Source organism: Ailuropoda melanoleuca, chromosome 2 (genome assembly GCF_002007445.2).
Source record: "Ailuropoda melanoleuca isolate Jingjing chromosome 2, ASM200744v2, whole genome shotgun sequence".
NCBI classification, from domain to species: domain Eukaryota; kingdom Metazoa; phylum Chordata; class Mammalia; order Carnivora; family Ursidae; genus Ailuropoda; species Ailuropoda melanoleuca.
Window position 1 is genome coordinate 136405359 of NC_048219.1, and position 26143 is coordinate 136431501.

At 37.5% G+C, this 26143-nt stretch overlaps 1 protein-coding gene across 2 annotated transcripts in view; it reads left to right on the top strand.

Annotated features, from left to right (window-relative positions):
* The window catches only part of XIRP2 (xin actin binding repeat containing 2), a 71588-nt gene extending 47125 nt beyond the window's left edge, over positions 1-24463 (top strand). For both annotated transcript variants that reach the window (XM_019804422.2, XM_019804423.2), the window contains exons 4-9: positions 4269-4379; positions 4756-4828; positions 5766-5896; positions 6528-15855; positions 17780-17913; positions 24327-24463. In XM_019804422.2, the coding sequence (XP_019659981.1) occupies positions 4269-4379; positions 4756-4828; positions 5766-5896; positions 6528-15855; positions 17780-17874 (9738 nt within the window). In that variant the 3' untranslated portion in view covers positions 17875-17913; positions 24327-24463. The remainder of the gene's footprint in view (positions 1-4268; positions 4380-4755; positions 4829-5765; positions 5897-6527; positions 15856-17779; positions 17914-24326) is intronic.
* Positions 24464-26143: the final 1680 nt, after the last annotated feature.

The following is a 26143-nucleotide window of genomic DNA, read 5'->3' on the forward strand; positions in this document are numbered from 1 at the left end:
AATATATTAACCAGAAATCGTTACGTTCATCACTTAAAAGAAAGAACTGCTTATTCTTTCAAGCCTTGAATCTGCTGACAGTTTTGCTAACATAAATAGCACATTTTTGGCATCGTTTATGTCTGTTTGACAAAGATGCAAATAGCATTAATACATCATAACTATTTCTAGTTTTATTAAAAATAAGATTAGTGATGGGTAAAATAGCTGAATTATTGGCATTGAGCACGAACTGTTTTTTCCATTGTAGTGAGGCAGTTACCACATACTATTCTGCCAAATTTTTACCACATGTTTTTCTATTGGGTATGCTTCACAATCATAGTGAGTCACCACAAAAAAAAAATTGGTCCTCTTCTTTCCTTACTCATTATGCTAGAATGAGTTTGAATTTTTATTGGTAGAAATGTACAACGCCTTTTCCTGTAATGATAATAACAATGACAAGTTGGGTAGGCAGAATGTGAAGTCTTTCCTGTGGTGGGGAAAACTTCTTAGAAGTGCCTATCAAGGGTGCCTGGGTGGCTCAGTCAGTTAAGCAGCTGCCTTTGGCTCAGGTCATGATCCCAGCGTCCTGGGATTGAGCCCCGCCATGGGGCTCCTTGCTCGGCGGGGAGCCTGCTTCTCTCTCTGCCTGCTGCTCCCCCTGCTTGTGCTTTCTCTCCCTCTCTCTGATGAATGAATTGATAAAATCTTTAAAAAAAAAAAAGAAGTATATATCAAGGATAGATTTTTGTAAGATATTTGTCTAGCATATGAGCTGACATCAGATTGGTGAGAGCCATACAAACATCATATTATTTTGTGATTGTGGCACATTCTCTCCTTTAGATTCCAATATTAGAGCACATATATATCTGTTTTTCTTCCTATAAATGGATGAATGAGATTTAAAAATAAAAAGACTTTAAGTGTGACTTAGTGACTTACCCAAGATTACGACATACCTAGTAGAGGAGGGAGTTAGGACAAAGTCCCCGTTTCCGACTCCTGGTTGATCCGACTTGTGAACAAAACTGCATTTTGTCTCTTGCAGCTTGAGCTGCATTTGAATTTAATATTCAAGAACCCATTTTATTAATTGTTTTGTATGAATTTATGTATGGTGTTCTTGCCAGAATTCCATATTACATTTTATTTGTGTAATTTGATTTCTCCCGAGCATTATGATGATCCATCCTTTTAACTAACCCTGTACTTTGTAGACACCAGCAACTGAAAAGAATGAAAGTCAGATTTAAAATCCAAACTAAACTAGTTGCAAAATATGAAACAGTAACGAGAGAAATAAAATCTTGGCGTATTTTAAGACAGACTTTATATAAATTACAGCAACCTGGGGGCAGTAAAATTGATGCATTGACACTAACATAACAAACTAATGCAGTAATTACAGTTCTGTTTAGTAATAGTATGTAAGCTGAAACTTACAACTCTAAATTTATGTATCCTCGTACTGTTTATGTTGTGTCATCTCCTATAAGAAAATATATTTAGATATGATAGGCATGGATTGTTTTTACTCAAGTAGATACATGTTCAGTATAGCATGCCCAGAAAATAACTTTCAAAATATGTCAAAAATACATTTATTTACTGTTTTACTCCCAATATTTGCATTTGTCTTTCTCAACATACAGATTCAAATCACTAACTCTATTCTTTCAGACTGATGACAGCAGCAAGTATAAGAAACTAAAATTTCTATAGGTTCCAGGCAGGTTTTATATAAAAAATGTCAACTTGGTGTTACTTATTAGTGAACAATGGGAACAGTGACCAACTGAAAAGTACATATCCCAACTAAAAAGGTTGGCCATTACTTTGTTCCAGCAAGCAGCTCACATGTTGGAATATGAGAACCCAGTATTGTCAGATCTTTAAAGTTTACAAAAGCAGGCAGGAATCTTGATTTTTGTAGGTATTGACTAATTCCAAATTTACAAACACCAACTGGGCGAAATAAGCATGTCTCTGTGCCATAGTTTGTCACATGGAACTCTAAGTAGAGACATGATTCTATAGTAATGATCATGGTGCCCTTCAATAAGGACCTTGGTACTGGTCAGGTTCCCACTGTCCTTTACTCTTTCATTGTCTGTTTATTCAGTATCATAAGAGAGCCACAGAATGTTTCCATTGTATCTTTACAGATGGAAAGACTTCTCACAGGTGTAAACAGTTGTCTCGGAAAGAGTTGTTATTTGTGCTCATGCATTTTCAATGATTGTTATTGTTCCCTACAGCCTAATGTTACTGATCTCCTTAAATAAAACTTGATTATGCAAAGCTTCCTATTAAATCAAATTTTGATTATTTGAATTTAAAGAAAGGATATGGATTATTTGTTTCCTATATTCTCTCTTGAGAAAGTAAAGTACATGACTTGCTTATTGTTCCATCTCTTTTCCAGGACATTCTCTGACAAATAGAAGACTGAATGAAAACAATTTATTATAGAAGTTTGCTAGTTTAGTCATCCACTTTTCCTTAGCACAAATTATGTGGCAAGCATGTTATTAAATATCATTTTATACATGTGGATTATTAACTCAGGATAGAAAACCATTCTGCTTCAGGGAAAAAATTACACTGGTATTCAATTTAATGAGATACAATCTACATTTTTTCAGCTTTATTGACGTATAGTTAACAACATTATAAGACATTTAAAGTATACATCATGATGATTTGATATATGTATACATTGTGAAAGGATTTCTAGCTAATACATCCAACGAAATATAATCTACATTCTAAAGTATAAACCTATATTTTGCCTTCAATTCTCTGTAGAACTTTTAGAAAGATGCCAACTTTTTTCTTAATTCTCCTTCCTAGGAAAGCGTGAGATCAGATCATACTATATTTCTTGAAGTATATGTCTGACGGCCGCTTGGTTAATCAGAACTTTTACCCCGTATACCTACCAAATACCCTTAGGAGGAAAAAGCCACACACTATAAGTCCACTANCCACAAAAAAAAAAAAAAAAAAAAAAAAACAAGAACAAAAACAAAAACAAAAAAGTCAAGGTCTCATTAATTAATTTTAAACTTACTGTTGGTTTAAAGGATTAGAATTTGACAGCTCAAAACTATTTAACTTTGTGTAAAAAAAAATTAGTGCTCCTATTTGATGAATAATAATGGATCTTTGCTCACCTGACTATTCTCTACAAAGGCAAATTTTTTAAAAATCGTATCTCAAAAATAGTGTTTGATGGTCAAGTAGATGAAACTGAACTCCCAACTTCAAACAAGTTCAGATTCATGTGTTCTTAAAGAATAATCTCTTCATATCCTTATTTTTTGATGTTAAGATTTTTAGCAATATGCCAACTGACTCATATCAATCAATCAGTCATATACTTGTACCATAGCACATTCTATAGTATCAGCAGGACTCGATCACCAAAATAAACAGGAGCTTCAAAGCATCCAATTCAGCCAGGGTCACCTGTGCTAACTTAACCAAAATCAAAAATAGCCCCATGTGGGAAGGGAGGGAGATACATGCTAACATAATATGACCTGTTTATATTGGTTATATTTCTCATTTGAACACTGGATGTGTCATCAAACTAGATGGCCAACTTGAAGACTATAGTGTCTTTCTGTAACATGAAAAGTTGGCTTATAAACAGCAAAATATATTTTTTTCATCAAGGATTTGCATTTTCTTTTTGAGGTACATCTTTCTCATGTTGTTGATTACTAAGGGCAGTAGGCAGAATAAAGGCTCCTGAAGATATCTATGTCCTAATTCCCAGAATCTGTGAATATATAAGTTTCATGGCAAAGGAGAATTAAGAATGCAAATAAAATTGCAGCTGCTAATCAGCTGACCTTCTAACAGGGAGAGAATCCTGGATTATACACATTGGCCCGATACAATCACAAGGTTCCTTAAAAGTGGAACAGGGAATTGGAAGAGAGAATCAGAGATGGCAGTGTGAGAAAACCTCAGCCTGATAGAAGAGTGGGGCCATGAGCCGAGGAAAACGGGTAGTCTCTAGAACTGCAAAAGGCAAGGGAATAGATTCTCCCCTAGAGCCTGCAGGAAGGAATACATACCTTCTAACACCTATCAACACCCCCAGTCAGGGCTTCTGACCTACAGAACTGTAAAATATTAAGTTTGTGCAGTTATAAGGCACTAAGTTTGTGATAATTTTCATTAATTTTAATTTTTTCATTAATAAAAAAAGTTAAAATTTTTAGACTTTTCTTAAAACATTGTATATTTCTTTATTCATTTATTTTCAGGAGGTGATCCACAGCAGCCAGGTCGACATTTCAAGAAGCAGCCAAGAAATGGAAAGAAATGAACAAGAAGCTTCCAAAACACACAAAAGTGATGTTCTTGGAACAGAAATGGTAACTACTTAGAAAGACAATACTTTCCAAACAGTTTATAAACCTGTGTAGAAATTCTGACCTCATTGTAAGCAGTTGCTTTTAATGTCCTTTATGTGTTTAATACTAATACATACCAGTGTCTGTTCCACACTTAGGAATTGACATGCTTAGAAAAATAAAATGAGCATCCAAAAAATATAAGTGTACTTTAGATGTTAATTCATATATATTCTGTTATAGCATGAGCCCATGCATTAAAATAAGGGATAGAAGTTTAATTAGCATCTCTCAATGTTCACTGAAGTCTTGAAAGAAAATCATTGTGAAATGTACACTACTAAGATAACTGACTTCTTAAAAACAATTATTTATTTAAAATTATCTTTAAATATAGGCCCCTCATCTTAAAAAGCACACTGAGGGAATAAGACAAGCTTCTCAGTTCCATCAGTATGTTCAAGAAACAGGTGAGACTTTGTTATTATTTGACCCCAATATACCTTTCTCCTGCCGATGTGTCTGTGTTTGAATGGAAGCATTCCAAAGCACAATCCCTCCCACTGAGTAAATTTAGTAACTATGACTCATGGTCCCAAAGGGGACAGAGTAGTATTTCTATATATAATTAGGGTCTGCGTGTGGTAAAAGATGCAATAAGCTTCTAAAATAGTTCACTGCCCATCAGCCTTATGAATTTATCCTAAAAGCCTAGAAGGTGATATGCCAGCCACCTCTGACTTGCTTTTTGCCGTGGGGACCTAGAATAAAACTTAATGTTTATCAAGCTCCCTGAGAACAGAAATGTTATCTCGATTGTATTACTTTTAATAACAGATTTAAACACTTCTAAATTCAGTTTTGCAGCCTACAGATATGAGATTAAACTACAGACAAATCTGTGCGAGTTTGCATGAGACCCATACAGGTTGTCTTGCCTATAAAAGGGGAATGAAAAGTTTTGTTGCCTAGAAGAGCTAAAAGGAAGATTTAAGCCAATTGTAACGCAATCACTACTTGGTTCTATCTATTTTGGCTTGATTTTGGTTTTCCTAAATGAAGTAGGTCTTCCTTTTCTGTTTTTCTGCTGTTCTTTTCTTATTTTATAACTTTTATTTTTTCCTAAACATGAAGGTAAAACATGCTTACAGAAAACTTGAAAAATATATACAATTAAAATAAACAACAGCTCCATCACTTATGACTTCCCATCCAGAGGTAACCACCCCCACTGTTCTTCCTGTATTTCTTGACATATGCTAACAGACATAATTGAAGAGTGCCATATGTACCTTGAACCTTTTTATTTAATGTACATTGGGAGAAGCTTCCCATAGCGTTACAATTTCCTTCTCAAGCATAATATATATTGTTATATAACATCCTGGTATTCTCTTCTGTTTGTAGTCATCGATACACCTGAGGATGAAGAGATTCCGAAGGTTTCAACTAAGTTTTTAAAGGAGCAATTTGAAAAGTCTGCCCAGGAAAAGGTCCTTTATTCTGACAAAGAGATGACCCCAGCCAAGCAGATTAAAGTAAGACAATTTCTCTACATAGAAATATGTTAAGTGTAAAACCAGATGTAAACGCATTTCAAATTATTGAATGCTTGATGTGGTTTTTCAACTAAATCCTGAGCCAGTACTCTTCTGTTCCAGAAGGAGTATATTATTCTACACGAGAAAAGCAGTAGAGTTAAAACTTTTCTCACTAGAAAAAAATGGCAAAATTATATGTGCTCTAAAGTTTAATAACTAGCATTAGATAAAATAATAAAGTCAATTTTAAATGTCAGATACTGTGCTTAAAATTCCAAGGAAAACAAAACAACCCTCAAAAGTACTTTAAGACTTCTATTGTTTCCCTCTAGATTACTCAGCATAGCATATTAAGCAAAGGAGGAAGAATAATCAAGATTATGTGTAAATGTTAAAATACTGAGCTGTTGATGTATTGAATGGGGAATATAACTCTGAAAGTGCAATGAATTATAGGAAAGATAGTAACAAACACTAAATATTGCTCCTAAGTAGGTCTCTCAAAGGAGTCTGTCATCTGTTGTTTCCAATGGAGGTATTGTAGCAGGTGGACAGCTGAGGGGTGGTGCCTAAGAAGTCTTCACCACTACACCCATTTTTATAAGATTTGACTTTCTTCCCCTTAAAGATCGGAAGTGAATGTGAAGAGACTTTCAAGCCATCATCAATTGTGGGCACCTCTTCCACTTCCTGCATGTCGACCTGCCAGAGGAAGGAAACATCAACCACAAAACACGGTGACCACAGTGCCACTTCCTCAACTCTGGTACAAGTTAATGCCACTGCTATGGGAAAGACAGAAGAATTTCCTCCTCCCCCACCTGATAGATTTCAAAATCCAATAGATGTGACAGCATTTTCCCAGTCCCCTGAATTCCCCAACCCTCCTAGAATACCACCAGTACCCAAAGAATTATATTCTAAGCAAAGAAATTTGTACGAATTAAACCGTTTATATAAACACATGCATCCTGAGTTAAGAAAAAACTTAGAAAAAGATTATATCAGTGAGGTTTCTGAAATTGTCTCTAGTCAGGTGAACCCAGGGAGCTCAGTTTCAGCAGATGTGCAACAAGCCCGGTATGTTTTTGAAAATACAAATGACAGTTCCCAAAAAGCTCTGAACTCAGAAAGAGAACACTTGGAGTGGGATGAAATTCTGAAGGGAGAGGTGCAGTCCATGAGATGGATCTTTGAGAATCAGCCTTTAGATTCCATCAATAATGGCTCTCCAGATGAAGATGATATCAACAAGGGCATTGCTGATCAAGAAATCATTGCTGGTGGTGATGTGAAATACACCACATGGATGTTTGAAACCCATCCCATAGATACACTAGGGGACCATTCTTCTGGCACTGAAGAAAATGCTGAGAAAATTCCTGAGCTAGCCAGAGGAGATGTCCGCACAGCCCGGTGGATGTTTGAAACAAAGCCATTAGACTCAATGAATAAAATGCATCAAGAAGAATCGGTGGTAACTGCCGTAAAGGACATAACTGGTGGGGATGTCAAGACTGTGAGATATATGTTTGAAACTCAACATCTGGATCAGCTTGGACAGCTTCATTCAGTGGATGAAGTTCACCTATTGCAACTCAGGTCTGAACTCAAAGAAATTAAGGGAAATGTTAAGAGAAGTATAAAATGTTTTGAAACTCAACCATTATATGTTATTAGAGATGGTTTAGGTCAAATGTTAGAAATTAAAACTGTTCACAGAGAAGATGTTGAAAAGGGAGACGTGAGAACAGCACGTTGGATGTTTGAAACACAGCCCTTGGACACAATTAGCAAGGATATCACAGAAATTAAAGTTGTCCGAGGAATATCCACGGAAGAAAATGTCAAAGGTGGGGTGAGTAGGGCCAAGTGGTTATTTGAAACTCAACCTTTGGAGAAAATCAAAGAAGAGTCAGAAGAGGTCATCATTGAAAAGGAAACAATAATAGGTACAGATGTCTCCAGAAAATGTTGGATGTTTGAAACGCAGCCATTAGACATTCTGAAAGAAGTTCCTGATGCAGATCCTCGAAGATCTGAAGAGATAATAGGTGGTGATGTGCAAACTACTAAGCATCTATTTGAAACACTTCCAATAGAGGCTTTAAAAGATAGCCCTGATGTAGGAAAACTTCAAAAAATTACTGCCTCTGAAGAAGAAAGGGGGGATGTTAGACACCAAAAATGGATTTTTGAAACCCAACCTCTGGAAGACATTAGAGAAGATAAAAAAGAATACATACGAACAGTGAAACTTGAAGAAGTTGACAGAGGAGATGTAAAGAATTACACACATATCTTTGAATCAAACAATTTAATTAAATTTGATGCATCACATAAAATAGAGGTGGAAGGAGTCACAAGAGGTGCTGTAGAGTTAAACAAATCACTCTTTGAAACAACACCACTATATGCCATTCAAGATCACCTTGGAAAATATCATCAAGTCAAGACAGTCCAACAAGAAGAAATCCTAAGAGGTGATGTAAGAAGTTGTAGGTGGCTTTTTGAAACAAGGCCCATTGACCAGTTTGATGAAAGCATTCATAAATTCCAGATAATTAGAGGAATATCTGCTCAAGAAATACAGACTGGAAACGTGAAATCTGCTAAATGGCTATTTGAAACCCAACCTCTTGATTCGATTAAATATTTTAGTAATACGGAAGAAGTAGAAAATAAAGCTGAACAAGCGACAGATATTGTTAAAGGGGATGTTAAAACTTGTAGATGGCTTTTTGAAACCCAACCAATGGAGTCTCTTTATGAAAAAGTTTCATTAGTGACTGGCAGTGAAGAAATTCATAAGGGAGATGTCAAAGCCTGTACCTGGCTCTTTGAAACGAAGCCACTTGATACCATAAGAGCTGACTCCGAAGCAACAGTCAAACTGCAAACTGTAAAACAGGAGGAGATCCAAGGTGGGGATGTTCGTACAGCATGCTTTCTTTTTGAGACAGAAAATTTGGACAGCATACAAGGAGAGGAAGGAAAAGAAATCAAGGCCATGGAAATGGATATCCAAGCTGGGGATGTCTCCAGCATGCGGCATAAGTTTGAAAACCAATCTTTAGATTCCATAAGTTCCAGTTCAGAGGAAGTTTTGAAAAAGATCAAAGCCCTAAAGACTGAAGATATTCAGAAAGGCAATGTTTTACATTGTAGGTGGCTTTTTGAAAACCAACCAATTGATATGATAAAAGAGAGCCAAGAAGGTGATGAACTAGTTAAGACAGTGACAGACATACAAGGTGGGGATGTAAGAAAGGGATGCTTTATTTTTGAGACTTTTTCTTTAGATGAGATTAAAGAAGAATCTGACTGTATCAGCACCAAGAAAAGAATTACTGAAGAAGTAATGAAGGGTGACGTAAAAAGCTACAGAATGCTCTTTGAAACCCAGCCACTCTATGCAATTCAAGACCGAGAAGGGTATTATCATGAAGTGACAACAGTTAAAAAGGAAGAGGTAATTCACGGAGATGTACGAGGAACTAGGTGGCTTTTTGAAACAAAGCCATTAGACTCAATTAATCAGTCAGAGACTGTGTATGTTATTAAATCTGTCACCCAGGAAGACATTCAGAAGGGAGATGTTAGTTCTGTCAGATACAGATTTGAAACCCAGCCACTGGATCAGATTTCAGAAGAATCACGTGGTGCTAGGCCCACTGTGGACTCTATTCAAGGTGGGGATGTAAAGACAAGTAAACAATTTTTTGAGTCTGAAAATTGTGGTAAGAATACTTATGTAAGAACAGTAAGTGTCAATGAAATACAAAAGGGCAATGTTAAAACATCTACTTGGCTATTTGAAACCCACACCATAGATGAGCTGAGAGGAGAAGGGTCAGAATATGAAAATATCAAAACAGTCACCCAGGAAGATATGCAGAAAGGTGATGTTAAGCAGGCAGTATGGCTTTTTGAAAATCAAACTTTGGATTCTATTAAGGAAGCAGATGAAAGCACCACAAAAATCATCAAGGAGGGAATCCCTTCTTCTGATGTCAAGACAACTACCTGGCTCTTTGAAACTACACCCCTTCATGAATTTAATGAAAATAGGGTAGAGAAGGTAGAAATTATTGGCAAGAGCATTAAGGAAACGTTAGAAGAACTCTACTCTCAAAAAGTGATTGAGGCTCCTGGAATCATCATTGCAGCTGATGAAGTTGGGGATGTTCGAATGGCAAAATACAAGCTAATGAATCAAGCATCTCCTGAGATACAGAAAGAAGAAATTATCAGGGTTGATCTCAGAAATATAATGGTGAACCTGCTTTCCAAAAGAGACTGTACAAAAAGGGAGATTCGGGTTAGTGAAGAAGAGAAGGGAAATGTTAATTTGACCAAAACTCAATTATTAAACAGATCAACAGAATTTCATGCTGAAAAAGAAGAAATAGTGAGTGGTGATGTACAACAAGCAATAAAAAACTTGTTCTCTGAGGAAAGATCTGTAAAGAAAGGCATTATAATTCAGGAAGATGAAAGAGGAGATATTAATATGACTATCTATTGTCTTCTTCATGAAAATGCTGGTGACACAGTTGAGCGTGAAGAAGTAATAGGAGGTGATGTAAAACGTACCATTCATAATTTGCTATCTTCCATATCAAACAATAAAATATCTGAAAGGGCTAAAATCGATGCCTCTGAGAGGGGAAATGTTCAGTTTTTCACAACATGCATAGAAATTGGAGCATTGGATTATCTTAAACAACTCCAGACAGGGTCAAGTGAAACACTGACAGCTAGGAAACAAGAAAGAGAGGAAGAAATAATTGGTGGTGATGTGGAGGGTACAAAACTGTTACTAAAGAAAAGGCAGTCTCAGGTTGAACGTACTGTTAATGAAACTGACATCATTCCAGGAGATGTGCATAATACAGTTAAGGTTTTTATGACAGAGCCTCAGACAACATTTTGCAAGACACCCAAAGAAGATATTATAAAAGGTGATTTGAAATCAACCCTAAATTCCCTCAGCCAGGCCATAAATCAGAAAACAGTGGCTAAAACAGAAGAAATTATAAAAGGTGACATGCTGGCCACACTCAAGTCACTAAAGGAATCAAACCACCAATGGAAAGAATCTAAACAGCCCAATGCCATCCCTGCTGACATTGAAAAAGCTATTGAATGCCTTGAAAAGACCACAAACACAAGAACAGAAATCCTGAAAAAGGAGCTTATCCGGGATGATCTGGAAATATCATTAAGGAATCTGAAAGAAGCACAGAGAGCTTTCAAAGAGGTAGATAAAAGAGGTGTAATGAAAGAAGATGTGAAAGGTGTGATGGGAGGATCCTCAGAAGAGCAGAAAACAAAGATTCATCAGGTGGCTGTCCAGAGGGACACAAAAAATGTTCTTCAGCCAAGACCAGGACCATTTGAGCCAGCAGCCAGGTGGCAAGGGGGAGCAGACATTTCTAATCAAACTATAGGCAAATCTTATCATGGAAATTTAATAGAAGAAAGAACTGAAGTTACTCTTCCAAAAGCCCCCAAAGGCACTGTAAAGATTGTCATAGATCGTGAACAAAACAATGATGCTCTTGAGAAAAGCCTTAGAAAACTATCTAACTCACACCACAAAGCGACTAACAATGTGTTGGAATCAGGGGACAGAGTGGGTGTCTGGCCTGAGACCATAGCAGAGCAGCACCTTAGTGATGAACATGTGGGCAGACAATTGACTTCAACTCTGTCATCTGAGGAAAATCTAAAAACTAAGGAATCAGAGACTGTGAGAGAACAGAAGACTGCTGTCTTTAACTGTACTCAATCTATCGATAAAACAGTAGGAAAGCAACAGACTCAAACTTGCAAACTGAGGAAAGACCACCAGCAGACTGAGTCTTTCTCTGTAAAGAGTCCTAAAATTACCAAAAACACTAAAATACCAACAGATAAACAAAGCCCTAAGCCCAGTCCAACCCAGGGTCTGGTCAACATGACAGTTGGGGAAACTTGCAAAGTTTCAGAGGACTTTCAGAAGCAAACTTTGTTAGAGCAAGAAATACAATGTTCTAATAAAACTATAAAGAAAAAGAACATGAACCCTCAGCCAACTTTGCCTATAGATCAAGACATATCAAATATAACAGAACTGAAAGTCTCCCCAAAAAGCCACAGTAAATTTAAGGCAACTGACAAAAAGCAGGCTGATGTTCATCTGCAGAGCCAGGACTTTCTAATGAAGACAAATACTTCCACGGACTTAAAAATGGCAATGGAAACGTCCTTTAATTCAATCAACTTTAACGCTGAAAATAATGGAAAAGAAAGTGAAGGCTCTCTGCCACCTCCGTCTCCACCTCCTCCTCCACCTTCCAACGCGTCATCGGAAATTGAATTCCCTCTTCCTCCTCCACCTCCTTTAGCGATGTTGCCTGAAAAAAATGCCCCAGAAATGATAAAGGCTGAATTTGAAAGTTTCCCAGGCCTCCCTCTTCCTCCACCACCAGAAGATGATAAATCGGAAAGAGAAGGTCTATCAGTGTTTCCACCACCTCCCCCTCCTCCAACTCCATCTCTTAAACCAGCGCATCTCCTTTCCTGCTCTGTTCAAGAAAAGCACAGGGGGACATTCATACAATATTCTCAAGAAGCCTCAAGTTCCCAGCAAACTCATTCTCAGGCGAAAGTCCTAACGGGAAAATCAGGAGTACTTTTGCCACCTCCCACACTCCCCAAACCCAAATTTCCCAAACGGATAGAAGATAAAAAGAATCACGGTTCCCCAAAAGTTGAATTGGAAAATTCCCTACCAGATATGGAATGTAAAATTACTCCCTCAAATGATCAGAAAAGAGTGATAACGGCGACTAGCAGTGAACACACAGAGATGAAGCAGAACATATCTAGAAGAGGTCTTGATGAAAGAAAGCAATTATCTATGGACTCGATGAGGTCTCTCTCACAGACAGTTCCAGAAACTTCACTACCCAAGGAAAAAACAATGGCACCTATTATAAAATCTCATTCATTCTCAGCAGGTTCAGGACAACAAAGTCCAAAACCTTATATGAGAAAATTTAAGACACCTTTAATGATCGCAGAAGAAAAGTACAGACAACAAAGAGAAGAGCTTGAAAAACAGAAACATGAGAGTTCTTGCTACAACATAGTCAAAACAGAAAGCCCAAATCAAAACATGCCAGAGTTGCAAAAGAAAGTACTGTTACAAAAAACAAATGAGGAGGCTCCCCTACCTGGAATGGATTCAGGGGTCACTTTGGTTCAACCCAACCCAAACTCTCAAAGTCATCCTCAAGTCCTAGGAGTGTGTACTGACAACCAGCTTTCCACAGCACCAGCAGGGACAGTCACCGCCAAGGGGCTCCAACATGTTGTAGCAGCCTCAGAAGACAAAGCTACCATGAAAAAGGAAGTTTTACAGAGCTCAAGGGACACGTTACAATCTGTATCAGCTTGTGAAATCAAACAGAGGCATCAGGAGTGTAGTACACAGCAAACACAACAGAAGTATCTGGAGGAGTTGCACTTGCCCCAAAGAAAACCAGTTTCCCCAAGTTTCAAAGTTAAAACTATCAAGCTTCCAACTGCAGATCGCAAATCAAATGAAACAGACCACATCTATGAAAGCCGTAAAAAGCAATCTGACGTTGATGTTCAAACCATTAGCAAGGAACAGTGCCAGAAAACTGAGAAAACTGAAGCAACAAGCACTGAATATGATAATAAGCAATCTGTAGCTGAAAAATATTATCAATTACCTAAGAAGGAGAAAAGAGTAACAATAGAACTGCCCATGGAACCCACTGGGAAAAGCCATGAAAGTCAACTCACTATAGTTCCTGAGAAGCAAGGAGAATTTAGACAATCTGAGAATGGGAAACCTCAAGGAAGTGAAAGAACAAATCAGGAACCATCAACGATTGGTCCAAAGGAAGAGAGACTAAGAGTTGAGAGAAAACGAGAACATTTGAATAAATCAGCACAGAAGGTAGTCAAGCAAAAGGTTACTAATGTACATCTTGATTCACAGATACAGAATATTCAGCAAACACAAATACAGACTTCCGAAAGTCAAGTTGAACATAAAAAATTGCCCCAGCCATACAATAATCTGCAGGAAGAAAAATGTCTTGGAGTCAAGGGCATACAACAGAAACAAGTCTTTTCTGATAGTAAAGATTCAAAGCAAGAGATTACACAGAGCAAATCTTTATTTTCCTCTGTGAAAGAATCCCAGCAGGATGATGGAAAATGTGCTATAAATATATTGGAATTCTTGAGAAAACGTGAAGAACTACAACAGATTTTGTCTAGGGTAAAACAGTTTGAAATGGAGCCAGATAAAAATGGCCTTAAAACGTTTCGGACACTGCTAAATATTATTCCAGTATGGCTATTAAGTGAAGAAAAAAGACAATACGGTGTTTGCATTGCTATGGAGAATAACACAGAAAAAATCAAAGAAGAAATAACGCGTATTAAAACTCAAGCAGAGGATATGCTTGTGTCCTGCGAGAATATAATTCAAACAGCCATGATAGCCTCCAAAGAAGAAAAGCAGCGAAATAAACTCACTAGCCTTAATGAAACGTTATCTAAAGTGTCTAACGTTAGTGAACAGCAAGAAAATACAATTGTAGAAAAAACAGAGCACCGTCAAGTAGCAACGCATGAGGAAGCAACTGCTCACAGTCGTGTGAAAACCCATCAGGAGATTAAACTAGATGACGGCAAGATCTCTCCTCCCTCCTTAAAAACACGCCCACCATCACCAACTTTCATAACAATTGAGTCTACCGCTAGGCGACCAGAAACCTCTACTAAGGACGAGCTCTCTCAGTCCCCTAAAAAAGACAGTGTTGCTGAGCCATCACCGCGAAGCCCCGTGTCACAAACGTCTAGAGCTGGCACAGCACACGCTTCCCCTTCTCCGCCCAGGAGTCGCTCTGAGCAGCTCGTCAAACTCAAAGACACCACCGCAAAATTGGCCAGAGGGGCCGCCCCGTGTCCGTCAGTGACCCCGGTTCCGATAGTAGAGAAAAGATCTGAGATCATCACGTCTCCTGCAACACTTCGTCGTCAAATTAAGATAGAAACTCGTGGTAGGGACTCTCCCCCCACAATCACCATACCTATTAGCGTAAATCATGTAGATGGTGGCCCCTTCAGAAGATCTATGAAAGCCCAGGAGGAAATTAGGCAAGTCGAGAAAAGGGCGACATACGCTCACAAAGACGCGGTGAATTCCGCACAGCGCCTGCTGCCAGACGCTGAGAGTTTTGACTCGGTGGAAATCATCCGCACGGTGGAAGGGCCTCGCCGCACAGAGCACACGCAGAGGTATGAAGCCGCCAACCGAACTGTTCAAATGGCTGAAAATTTCCTGAGTGACCATGAAAATGAAATAAACAGATGGTTTAGGGAATTCGAAGCTGGCCCGGTTTTCGAAGCCAAGTCAAACAGGAGAGTTTATACAAATGGAGAAGCTGACCATAATATGAACCAAGAAAGTCGTTCGTTTTGTAAGGAGGAATTTGGATTGACATCTCTAGAAAACACAAGTTTTACAGGCTTTTCTTGCAATCGTCCTAGAGAGTCGCAAGAAAAGGTTCCGGCAAAGCAGCCCAGCGTCCACTCTGAAACAAGGTCTGTAAGCGAACGCTTCTCAGGCGTGGATGCGTTTGAGGGTCAAGTTGTTGGGTCGACGATGACGACGGTCTCTTCATCGCATAGCTCAGAAGCTGGCAAATCTGGCTTTGACTTCAAGCATGCCCCACCAACCTATGAAGATGTCATCGCTGGCCATAGTTTAGATATTTCTGATTCACCTGAAGAGCTCAGGAGGAATTTTCAAAAGGCATGGCAAGAGAGTGAAAGCGTTTTTAAAAGCCTGGGATTTGCAAACTCAGACGCTTCTGCCGCTGAGATGAGAACCACCTTCCAAGGGGAATCTGCGTTTATAAGCGGTAAATGAGCTTGCAGAGTGTGATGATTAACCCATTTAAAGGCACACGGTCTATGCATAGTTAGGATGACTTGACGTTCAAACGGTGTTTGAAAATAACCAAAAACTAACAGCTTTCCCTGGCTGAGGATATCCTTGTCTTCTGCTTGCTCTTACTGCGTTCTTTTTACAAAAGCATCTAATACAAGTTTCATCTGCACGGTGTGAGAATAACAAACGCTGTTATGTAGATTATTGAGACCTGTATTTGTCAAAGTAAATAAGACTTTGGATAAAGCAGCAGATATAACAATTGTTATTGTAATAGTATTAATAATTGTATCTAAGTGTATATTTAATAATGGTATACCCATAGCACATTATTAATATTTTGATTTAAAGTTAATGTTTTATCCACTTGCTTAAGACAGTATTAGATAATACCTATTGACCTACTATTGACATATTTTTAACTGCCAGACTTAAGTGGTGTTTGTGTTTGAATTCAATATAACCTAATAATAATCCAAGAAACAATTTACACGTTTCATATGTACTTTAATGATTTTATTGATTGATATCTTTGACAAAAGTATAGGTATGGAATTAGACCTTTTGTATATTCAGTTATTGTTATTAAGTTGGATGGAATTAGCATTCTCTAATGCCACTAGTTTTCTTCTATAATTAATTTTATTTCACCTTTCTTAAACTCCAAATGATAACTCAATTGGCCTCACTCACAGATGAACATGGACAATTGGACAGTACATTTTAAAAATCTGATTATGTATTTAGAAGGAGGGAGATTCAAAACACATGAACTTAGTATTTTTTTAACATCAGAGAACAGTTCATTTCTTTATATTTCCCTACTTTTTATAATTAATGAGGCTTTACAGTAAAAGGATTTGACATAATTAATGTACACCATTAGGTAGTCCATTCTTCTAAACAGATTGAAAGAAATATCAAGCTCAAAAATAAAAACTGCTGAAACTAATAATTTTGCCTCTATCATATTTGCAACATATGTGTCTAGTTTATCAGATTAATATGATTTCTCAATGTGCTTGCTTCTGGCATAATCAAGCAAAGCTGTCTAATTAATTTCAAATGCTCAGCTTCTGTTAAGATGGCTAAAAGCATATAGAAAAAACAAAAACCCCCAGTGTTAAATATAGAAATATGTGTCCTCCTAGAACCAAATAAACAAAGGAGATCACTTAGTAGCTCAAATCAAGCATCGAAGCCCTAAAGTACATCTTATTTATAAAAAGAACCCTGAGCATATACGCTTTTCTATATAACTAATATGAAAGCTTTGTTCGTTAGTCTCATGGGATCGTGGTGAGGATCAAAACAATACTGAGGTAACAGTTCTATGTCCGTTTTGAACCACTGTCTAAACACTGGTTAGCGATGGAACTACTGTGATTCCCAGGAGGCCGCAGTCACCCGAGCGCAGCAGCCTGGGGCCATGGCTACTGCAGAGCCAGGAAAGAGGTAGGAAATGTGTAAAAGGCAAACAGGAGAATCCAAAAAGCCCTAAAATCTAGAGTCATTTAGACTGAGGAGAAGTGGCCCTGAGCATCTCAATGTATTCAAGAATCTCACCATATTAAAGTTAAGAAATGATGTCACAGAATCAACACTAAGTCATCACGGACATATTTAAATAAATAGGATATCCTCAGGTTTAAAAGATATGTAGGTACTCTGGAAAAATCTCTCCAGAATGCCTTAAAGAACGAAAACTTTGGACGGTGATTGTGCAGGAACCCCAAATCTGATGGTAGGCCTCTGTCCAGAGAAGCAAGATTAGGACAGCAGTCTTAGAGCTTTTATTCTAACTGCACAGCCAGTCAATATGCTGTCATTTGTTTTGGTTTTACAGTGGGATTGAAGACAGTATCACGTAAACTTTTGTAAATTTTTATTTTTAGAAGCCGCTCCTCCAAGACAAGGAAATATGTATACTTTGTCAAAAGACTGTTTATCCAATGGAGTGCCTGGTAGCAGACAAGCAGAGTTTTCATAAGTCCTGCTTCCGATGCCGTCACTGCAACAGTAAGCTGAGGTAAAATGTTTTGTGGTCTGTGGCACAAATCTTGGAGGAGTCTACAGTGTACACATGCCTCTGGAAGATACAAATTCGTCTAGATCTTGTTGCCATTGAAACACCTATAACGGGGGATGTGGTCAGGTTCTGTTCTGTTTTTCTCAGGAGAGCCATTTTTTCCTATTGACCTTTTTCCTATTGAAATTTTGCTTTCCTGATCAAATCTAGAAGGGTCCCTTTTGTCCAAACCTGGAGATCACAGAGACACAAAAAATCTAGAAATACTGTGCAAATCAGGATTTTTAAGTTATTACTTTAGTCTAAAGTCTAGATTCTACTTTCGACCTTATTTTAAGTAAGTCCAACGTGGGACTTGACCTCAAGACCCTGAGATCAAGAATTAGCATGCTCAACAGACCGAGCCGGCCAGGCACCCCTAAAATCTAGATTTTAGATCAGGAGTCAGCGAGCTTTTACTGTTAAGGGACAGGTAGTAAATATTTTCAACTTTATAAGCCATACTATTTCTGTCACTAAACTTTCCAGTCGAGTGCGAAAGCATCCACAGATAACTAAACGAACATGTGCGCCTATAAATTGACAGGCCCAACTGTACTCCGATAAAACTTCATTTGCAAAATCAGGTGGCAGGCTGGAGTTTACCTAGGTCTGGGATTTTCATCTAAGTAAAAAAATATAATAATAATTTAGAGTATTGTCAGTGTCAGGTAAGATATGCTGCCCCCCCCCCCACTCTGGGACAACAGAAGCACCATATCAACACAGTTACAAATGAATTTTAATGAATGTGGCATTTGGTGTGGCTATAATCTGAGATGCTGAACTTGTAATTATTTTGCTAAATTTAGTGTGTATCAGGCTATATCTTTCCTGGCTTTAACTGACAATGTCAAACACCTCTTATTGCAAACATGTTTTTTCTTTGGTTTCCATGACACCAGAGTATAATGGTTTCCTCCTACCTTCCGGGTGTTCCTTCTCAGACTCCTTTGTGAGTGACTCTTTTGTTGTCCATTATTGAAATGTTAGAGTTCTTTAGAATTCTGTTATGGCCGTTTATTCTTCTCACTGTTTATATTCTTTATATATAGATGGGTTATTGCATCCACTCCCATGACTTTAATCATCATCCATGTGGAATAACTGAAACCTGTACTAGTAGCCCATTCTGTCCTCTATCAGATGCTTATATCTTCATTACTAATATTTATCTCCAATTATATTTCTCATAAGTATACCAAATTCAGTATGGCCCATTATCTTCTCTCTACCAAAATTCCTTTCTTGACTTCGTGATCTCTATGATACTCTCTCAATAAATGACATTAACATTAACTAAATGATGGAAACATGAAGTTACCTCTGACTCCTTCCTTTTCTTCATTCCCTGTCTCCAAGCAATGACCAAGTCCTATAATTGAGGTCCCATAAATGCCTCTTGAGCTATACACTTTTCACCATCCCCACACACCAGGTATCTTCCAAGTGTCATCTCTCACCTGTACTAATGCCACACTCTTTCTAGCAGTTTAGTCTCCCTGCTTCCACTATCCCTTACCTCCACCACCACCACCAACAGCTTGCCCCAATATCATGCTCCATGCTGCAGTGAAAATGATCTTTCTAAAATGCAAATCTGAGGTCACATCTATGTTTAAAACGTAATGGTTTCCTCTATCAAAGTCAAATTAGCATCTTACTATGAATTAACAGGCAATTTAGAATCTTGCCCCACCTCCTTTCCTAACATGCCTTCCTCCCATTGCGTGTTACTTTTCATGAAGACTTCATTTCTTTCAGTTCCTTAAAATCACTACCTTTCTGTCATATCTAGTTGGTCCCAAATGTCATTTCCACCTCTTGTAAGAGTTTTCCTGTGCCTCTCCTCCAGGTCTCCGCCAGGCTAATATGTGCTTATTCTTCAGACCTCAACTGAGACTTCATGTCTTTGAAGAAGCCTGCTGTGAGCCCCACATAGGGGTCAGGTGTCCCTCCTAGCGCTCCCAGACCATCCTCGGTGCTTGCCCCGTTCTTAACACAATCTATTGTATTTGTTTTCCAGCTATAGGAAATGTGTTCATGTTTACTGACAACACTTAGTAAAGGCTGACATTTAGTAAGGACTCAAAAATATTTTATGACTGATATTTTTTTTAAATCATTGTACAAAAAGCCACAAATATAGAAAAACAAAGCAAATCCATGGTTTAATGAATGATTATAAAGTGAACACTTTGTAACCTGTACCAAGTTCAAGAAATAAACATTGCAGCAGTTTCAGAAGCTCCTTCCATATGCCCCGCCCAAACACCAGTTATCTCTCTCTCTGAGTGAACAGTATTCTTTTTTCATTATTGCTTCCTTACATTTTTATAATTTTTTAAATCCAAATATGCTCTCCTAGATACAATAGTTTTGCTCAGTTTTTTAAACTTTGACATTTCTTTTAAGTCTTTTAAAAGGTTTCTGTCCATTTCTTTCATACCTTGCAATTCATTTGTGAATTTTCCACAGTCTGGATTTGCTGATTGCACACTAGTCATGCAGTTCATATACTCCTTTCTCCCCTGCATTTCTGACAAACTGTCAGCTGAATCTAGATTCGAGTGTAAACTAAGATTTGATACCTTTTGCAAGAACATAGGGAGTGTTGGCAAGAAGAGAGTAAGCACATAGTGTCTGCTTATCTCTGGTTTTGTGATCATAGCAGATATTGAAGCTTGACACCTATATCGATTAATTGATGTCTGTAGAATGTTCATATTCTCATTTTATTCTTTCTTTTTCATTTTTAGTTTGAATACTCTTACAGAAGATGCTTCCCCTCATCTACTATTTGGTTACTTGGTGGTACATTTGGTAGAGGAAAGGCAGAATAAATGCATAACTTTTTTCCCTTTATTTACCTGGTTTGTCAATGTATCAGTTATTTATTTGACAATGTTATGAAATGTTCCATATCATCCCCTAGCGGTAACTAATTTTAAAATATTTGTAATATCTTTATAAATTCATAGATTTACATGTATTCGATTGGTTTCAATCAGATGCAGTTATTATTATTACTGAAACTCAAATTATTCTTTTTTTTTAATTTTTTATTATGTTATGTTAGTCACCATACATCCTTAGTTTTCGATGCAATGTTCCATGATTCATTTCTTGCGTATAACACCCAGTGCTCCATGCAATATGTGCCCTCCTTAACACCCATCACCGGCCTATCCCAATCCCTCACTCCCCTCCCCTCTGAAGCCCTCAGTTTGTTTCCCAGAGTCCATAGTCTCTCGCAGTTCATTCCCCCTTCTGTTTACCCGCCTTCATTCTTCCCTTCCTCTCCTACCGATCTCCCAGCTATTTCTTATGTTCCAATTATTCTATCCTTGGCCTCTTCAGGTTTTCGCCTGAGTCCTTTTGGCAAGACCTAAGTAATCTTTGATAGTTTCCTCATTACCTGATAGGACTAGATATTCCATGCTCATTTGGTACATTTATTTCCCCTAGACCTGGAATCAGTCATTTCCCTAAGCTCTGGTTTCTTTATATGAGAAATGGCATTTCAATACTACAACCTCCATGCTCTTTTCTACTGGATTGATCACTATTTTGAAGCTCTCTTAGTGTTAAGAGCTAGCAAATATTTATATATAAAGAAAAAATATGTCATGAATTTGTAGGAATATTTCCAAATTGAGTTCAAAACTGAATTGCTTTTGCCTTAGTCTCTTCTCTATTCCACTTCTGTTTCCTTGCTTTCACTTCAGGACTGTTGGTTCTCAAAGACTAAGAAGATGACAGAATTAGAATATCCCATATTCAATTGAATAACAATTTTGGAATGGCAAAACTATCAGCACCCTTAATTTGATTATGAAAACTTTAAAAAATAGCATTTGCACCTCACTCATCCACACCCCATTTTTTTAAAACTGTGCTCTATCTTCGGTGTCATATGAAACAGCCATCACGTGTCACACCGTCTCCCTCATTGTCCTCATCTTATCTTAGTTTATAGGTGACAATATAGAGAATGCTTGCCACCAATCTTTATGTCAATGTTTCTGTAGCGCTTCTGGTTATGCAAGCTTATTTTCCAGTACTGCCCTCGCAAAAGTCCATTCTGTGATCTTGGTAATGGAAAGTTGGTTTTGCTGAAAGTAAAATCTTTGACTTATACTTTCTTTCATTGAATATCTTAAATGTATTATTCCATTTTCTTTTGGCATAAAGTATTGCAAATGACTGATAATCTAATTTTCTTTCTCTTATAAATCATATGCTCTCTTTTTTTTTCCTTTTTAGATAAATACAAAGGATCTTTTTTCTTTTTATTTAAAGTCCAAAAAAATAAAAAATAAAGTCCAGTAATTTAACTAGAATAGTTGTTGATGTTGGTCACTGAGGGTCAACAGTGTCAATTGCCTAGTGTGCTCTTTGAATATGCACTTTCAGACTCTTTATATCAGGAAAGTTTCCTTAAATTACAGCTTTTTAGTATTTAACCTATTTCGTTGCTTTATTTTCTACTCCAGGAACTCCTTTTATCCGTATGTGGATATATTGTGCCTCCCTTTTTTTTTTAATAATAATTTTTTATTATATTATGTTAGTCCCCATACAGTACATCCCCGGTTTTTGACATAAAGTTCCATGATTCATTACTTGTGTATAACACCCAGTGCACCATGCAATATATGCCCTCCTTACTATCCATCACCAGCCTATCCCACTCCCCACCCCCCTCCCTCTGAAGCCCTCAGTGTGTTTCCCAGAGTCCGTAGTCTCTCATGGTTCATTCTCCCTTCTGTTTACCCCCCTGTGCCTCTCTTTAATATTTGTCTTTCTCTCAAATCCTTCTCCTTTTCCATTTCTGATTGTAAATTTTCATCTGCTTATTCCCCTATTTCTTCTTAAAATACTTTCTACTATGTTTATTTGCTCTTATATTTCTTTTAGTTTAGTTTTTACTACTGACTTTTTTCTTTTACTTCTGTTTTTTTTCCCCTGATTTCTACCGTTTTATTTATGATGTTTTCTAATTACAATTCATGCTGTTCTTTCAAGGCTCTTTATCATGTTTTAATGTTTTTTAGCCCATTTTTAAAATTTTGATGTTGAGAACATGTTTCTCTAGCATGTTTTCATTGTCTGTAGGATATTAAAAATGCTCCCTAACCTGTTTTTCCTTATAATAACTTTATATAATATTTGGCCTCAATACTTTTCTCTTGCTTATTCTTGTATGGCATTCGTTTTCCCAGATCTTACAAGGAGGCAAAATTCAGGATGGTTTTTCCAAACTTCACAGAGCTACCTCTTCCAGTTTTCATATACTGTCCAAAAAATTATAATTGCTTGATTCCTGGGATTTCCTGCCTCGATTCCTCTCCCCCATGCTAGTCAGGACCTTCTCTTTCTTTGCTGTCATCATTATCCAATTACATTTTGATTCCACTCTCATGTTTTTTTGTCAGTGTATGTCTTGTCCTAAAAGGAGAGTTTTAATTGGTCATCTTTGAGAGTTTGACTTCTCTATCCTCTTCGGATTTTCCCACCACAGAGCCCTTGCACTCACTGGCTAATGGAGAAGGTAAAATCCCTCCCCATTTCAGCTACTATTCTCTGATTGACATGTGATACTTTCCAGGAAATACTGGCTGGCTGTTTTGTGGTCTTATCTTTTCTGGTCTTTCAGACACCTTCCTTGCTCCCTCTACTATCACTCATACAGATGCCACTTATAGCTATTGGTTTGTTCTTTCCTCCTTGTGTTTTGGGGTTGGTGGGGATACCTCATCACTTAATTTTGTTACAAATTTTATCCATGGGCTTAAGCTTTGTTATCTTATTTGTGTATCTGTTTTTATGTGGGGAGATTCAGAGATATTAGAAAAAAAGATGCCTTTGACTAAACTGATTTTAATTTTAACAGGCACTCTATTTGTTAATCTCCCCAAAGAGGCCAAATTACTAATTGCATAGGCAAGCTTTCCAATTCACTCAAAATCTAGTTAATGAGGAAATTTTAATAGTTCATTGGTGTGTGTGTGCTATTCAGGATTTATTGAAAATTACAGCCCCGTACATAAATTACTGAGTTAGCAGATTTAGTCCCATCATTTTGCACCATCTATAACCACACACGCATTACACTATAAAACCTATTATACCAATACTTGACATACAGCATGAAATTCTAAATACTGTAAGACATGTATCATGTGAGGTATTAGTGGTAACTATTATCTAACAAGAACGTTCAATTAGTAAGCACATTACTATTGCCAGTAAGTTAACTGCACTGAATCTCTGACTCATTCTTGAAATAATTAGTTACCTAATTCCCTATGAATTTGCAGCGTATATATGGAATGTTAAATATTTTTCTTCTTTTTTTTTCTTTTTGGCAGTTTGGGAAATTATGCATCACTTCATGGACAAATATATTGTAAACCTCACTTCAACCAACTTTTCAAATCTAAAGGAAATTATGATGAAGGTTTTGGACACAAACAACATAAAGATCGATGGAATTGCAAAAATCAAAGCAGCTCAGTGGACTTTACTCCTAATGAAAAAACAAATATGTGTAAAAATAGTGCAGAAAATGCTGCCGTACTTGGAGATCCTAATAAACATTTAGATGATGGTAACAGTAAAGGGCAAAGAGATGATTTGAGAAAATTCAGGGAGAGGGGAAAATTAAAAATCATTTGGCCTCCTTCCAGGGAGATGCCTAAGAAAACTTTCCCCCTTGATGAAGAGCTCAAAATGAGTAAACCTAAATGGCCACCGGAAACGACAGTCGCTACATCCGCTGAATTCAAAAGTGAATCACTGATAGAACACATTAAAACTCTGGAAAATAAAGGACAAGAGCAAGATAACATTTCTTTCCTGCAGCCATATCTGCAGTCCATCCATTCATGTCAGAAGGAGGATGTTACAGGAATCAAAGAAATGGAAATGTATGAAGCAAGAAAAGATGAGAAAAAGGAAGGAAATAAGAATGTGCAAGATAAGTTGAATGAGGCTGAAGATACAGAGAATAAAAGGAAAAGTGAAATGGATCTTAATGACAACAATAATGTGGTTGTGCAGAGTGCTGAGAAGGAGGAAAATGAAAAAACTAATGAACCTGATGGTGCAGAAGTTTTACAGGTTACTAACACTGATGATGAGGTGGTGCCAGAAAATCGCAAAGAGAATTTGAATAAGAATAATAATAATAATTATGTGGCCGTCTCGTGTCTGAATAATTGCAGGCAGAAGACATCTATTTTAGAATTTCCTAATCTATTACCACTGTCAAGTGAAGCAAACTACACTGCAAGTGAATATCAAATTGAGAATTTAGAAAATGCATCTAGAATCTCAGAGTTACTTGGCATATTTGAATCTGAAAAGGCATACGTGAGGAATGGACTAACTATGGCTCTCGGGAAACGGGCTGTCGGAGCTACTGCTGGCAGTCCCGTGCAGTCTGCTCCCAAACCGGGCCTCAGTGGTGGCTTCATAGTAAAGGAAGAAAGTTCCGGAGCCTCTTCTGGTACAAGTATCTTAAACATCAAAAGAAACCAGGCAAATAACAAAAACCTACACTTCTTCTTTTCTAATACCATGAAAATTGCTGCTTTTTCCAAAAAGAATATTTTCGAGCATGACTTCATAGACTCTGTCGACCAAATGAAAAATATGCCATGTTTGTATTTCAGAGAATTTGGGAAGGACGTCAAACATGGGCAGGGTGAAGCAATAGGAAGAGCCCCCATTAATGGGAATCCCAGTCTTCGTGCTCTGAGCAGTGAATGTGCAGCTAAGCCTTCATTTCCCAGAGTGGAGGTCCAGTCTGGACAACTCACTGTGGAAGAGCAAATTAAACGGAATAGGTGGTACAGTGACACTGAGTAAAACATCTCTAGAGGGCCACTTAGTGTCACTGGAGTCCACACTCGGGCACTGAGAAACACTGATGTCTCGAAACAAGACTAGAGACTTTGATGACCTTTTGTTAAACTTGTTGTAAACTTGATGTTCAGAAATTTCCTATCACAACAGGATTTTCCTTGTATTAAGCTATACAATGTTTTCCATAATCTGTTTGAATCTACTGGTATTCTGAATGGAATGAAAAGTTGAAACAATATGGCTCTGTTTTCCTGTCACATGGCACTTAAGTCTATCGCGCTGTTTTTCAACATGCCAGATAACATCACTGGCAAGATTC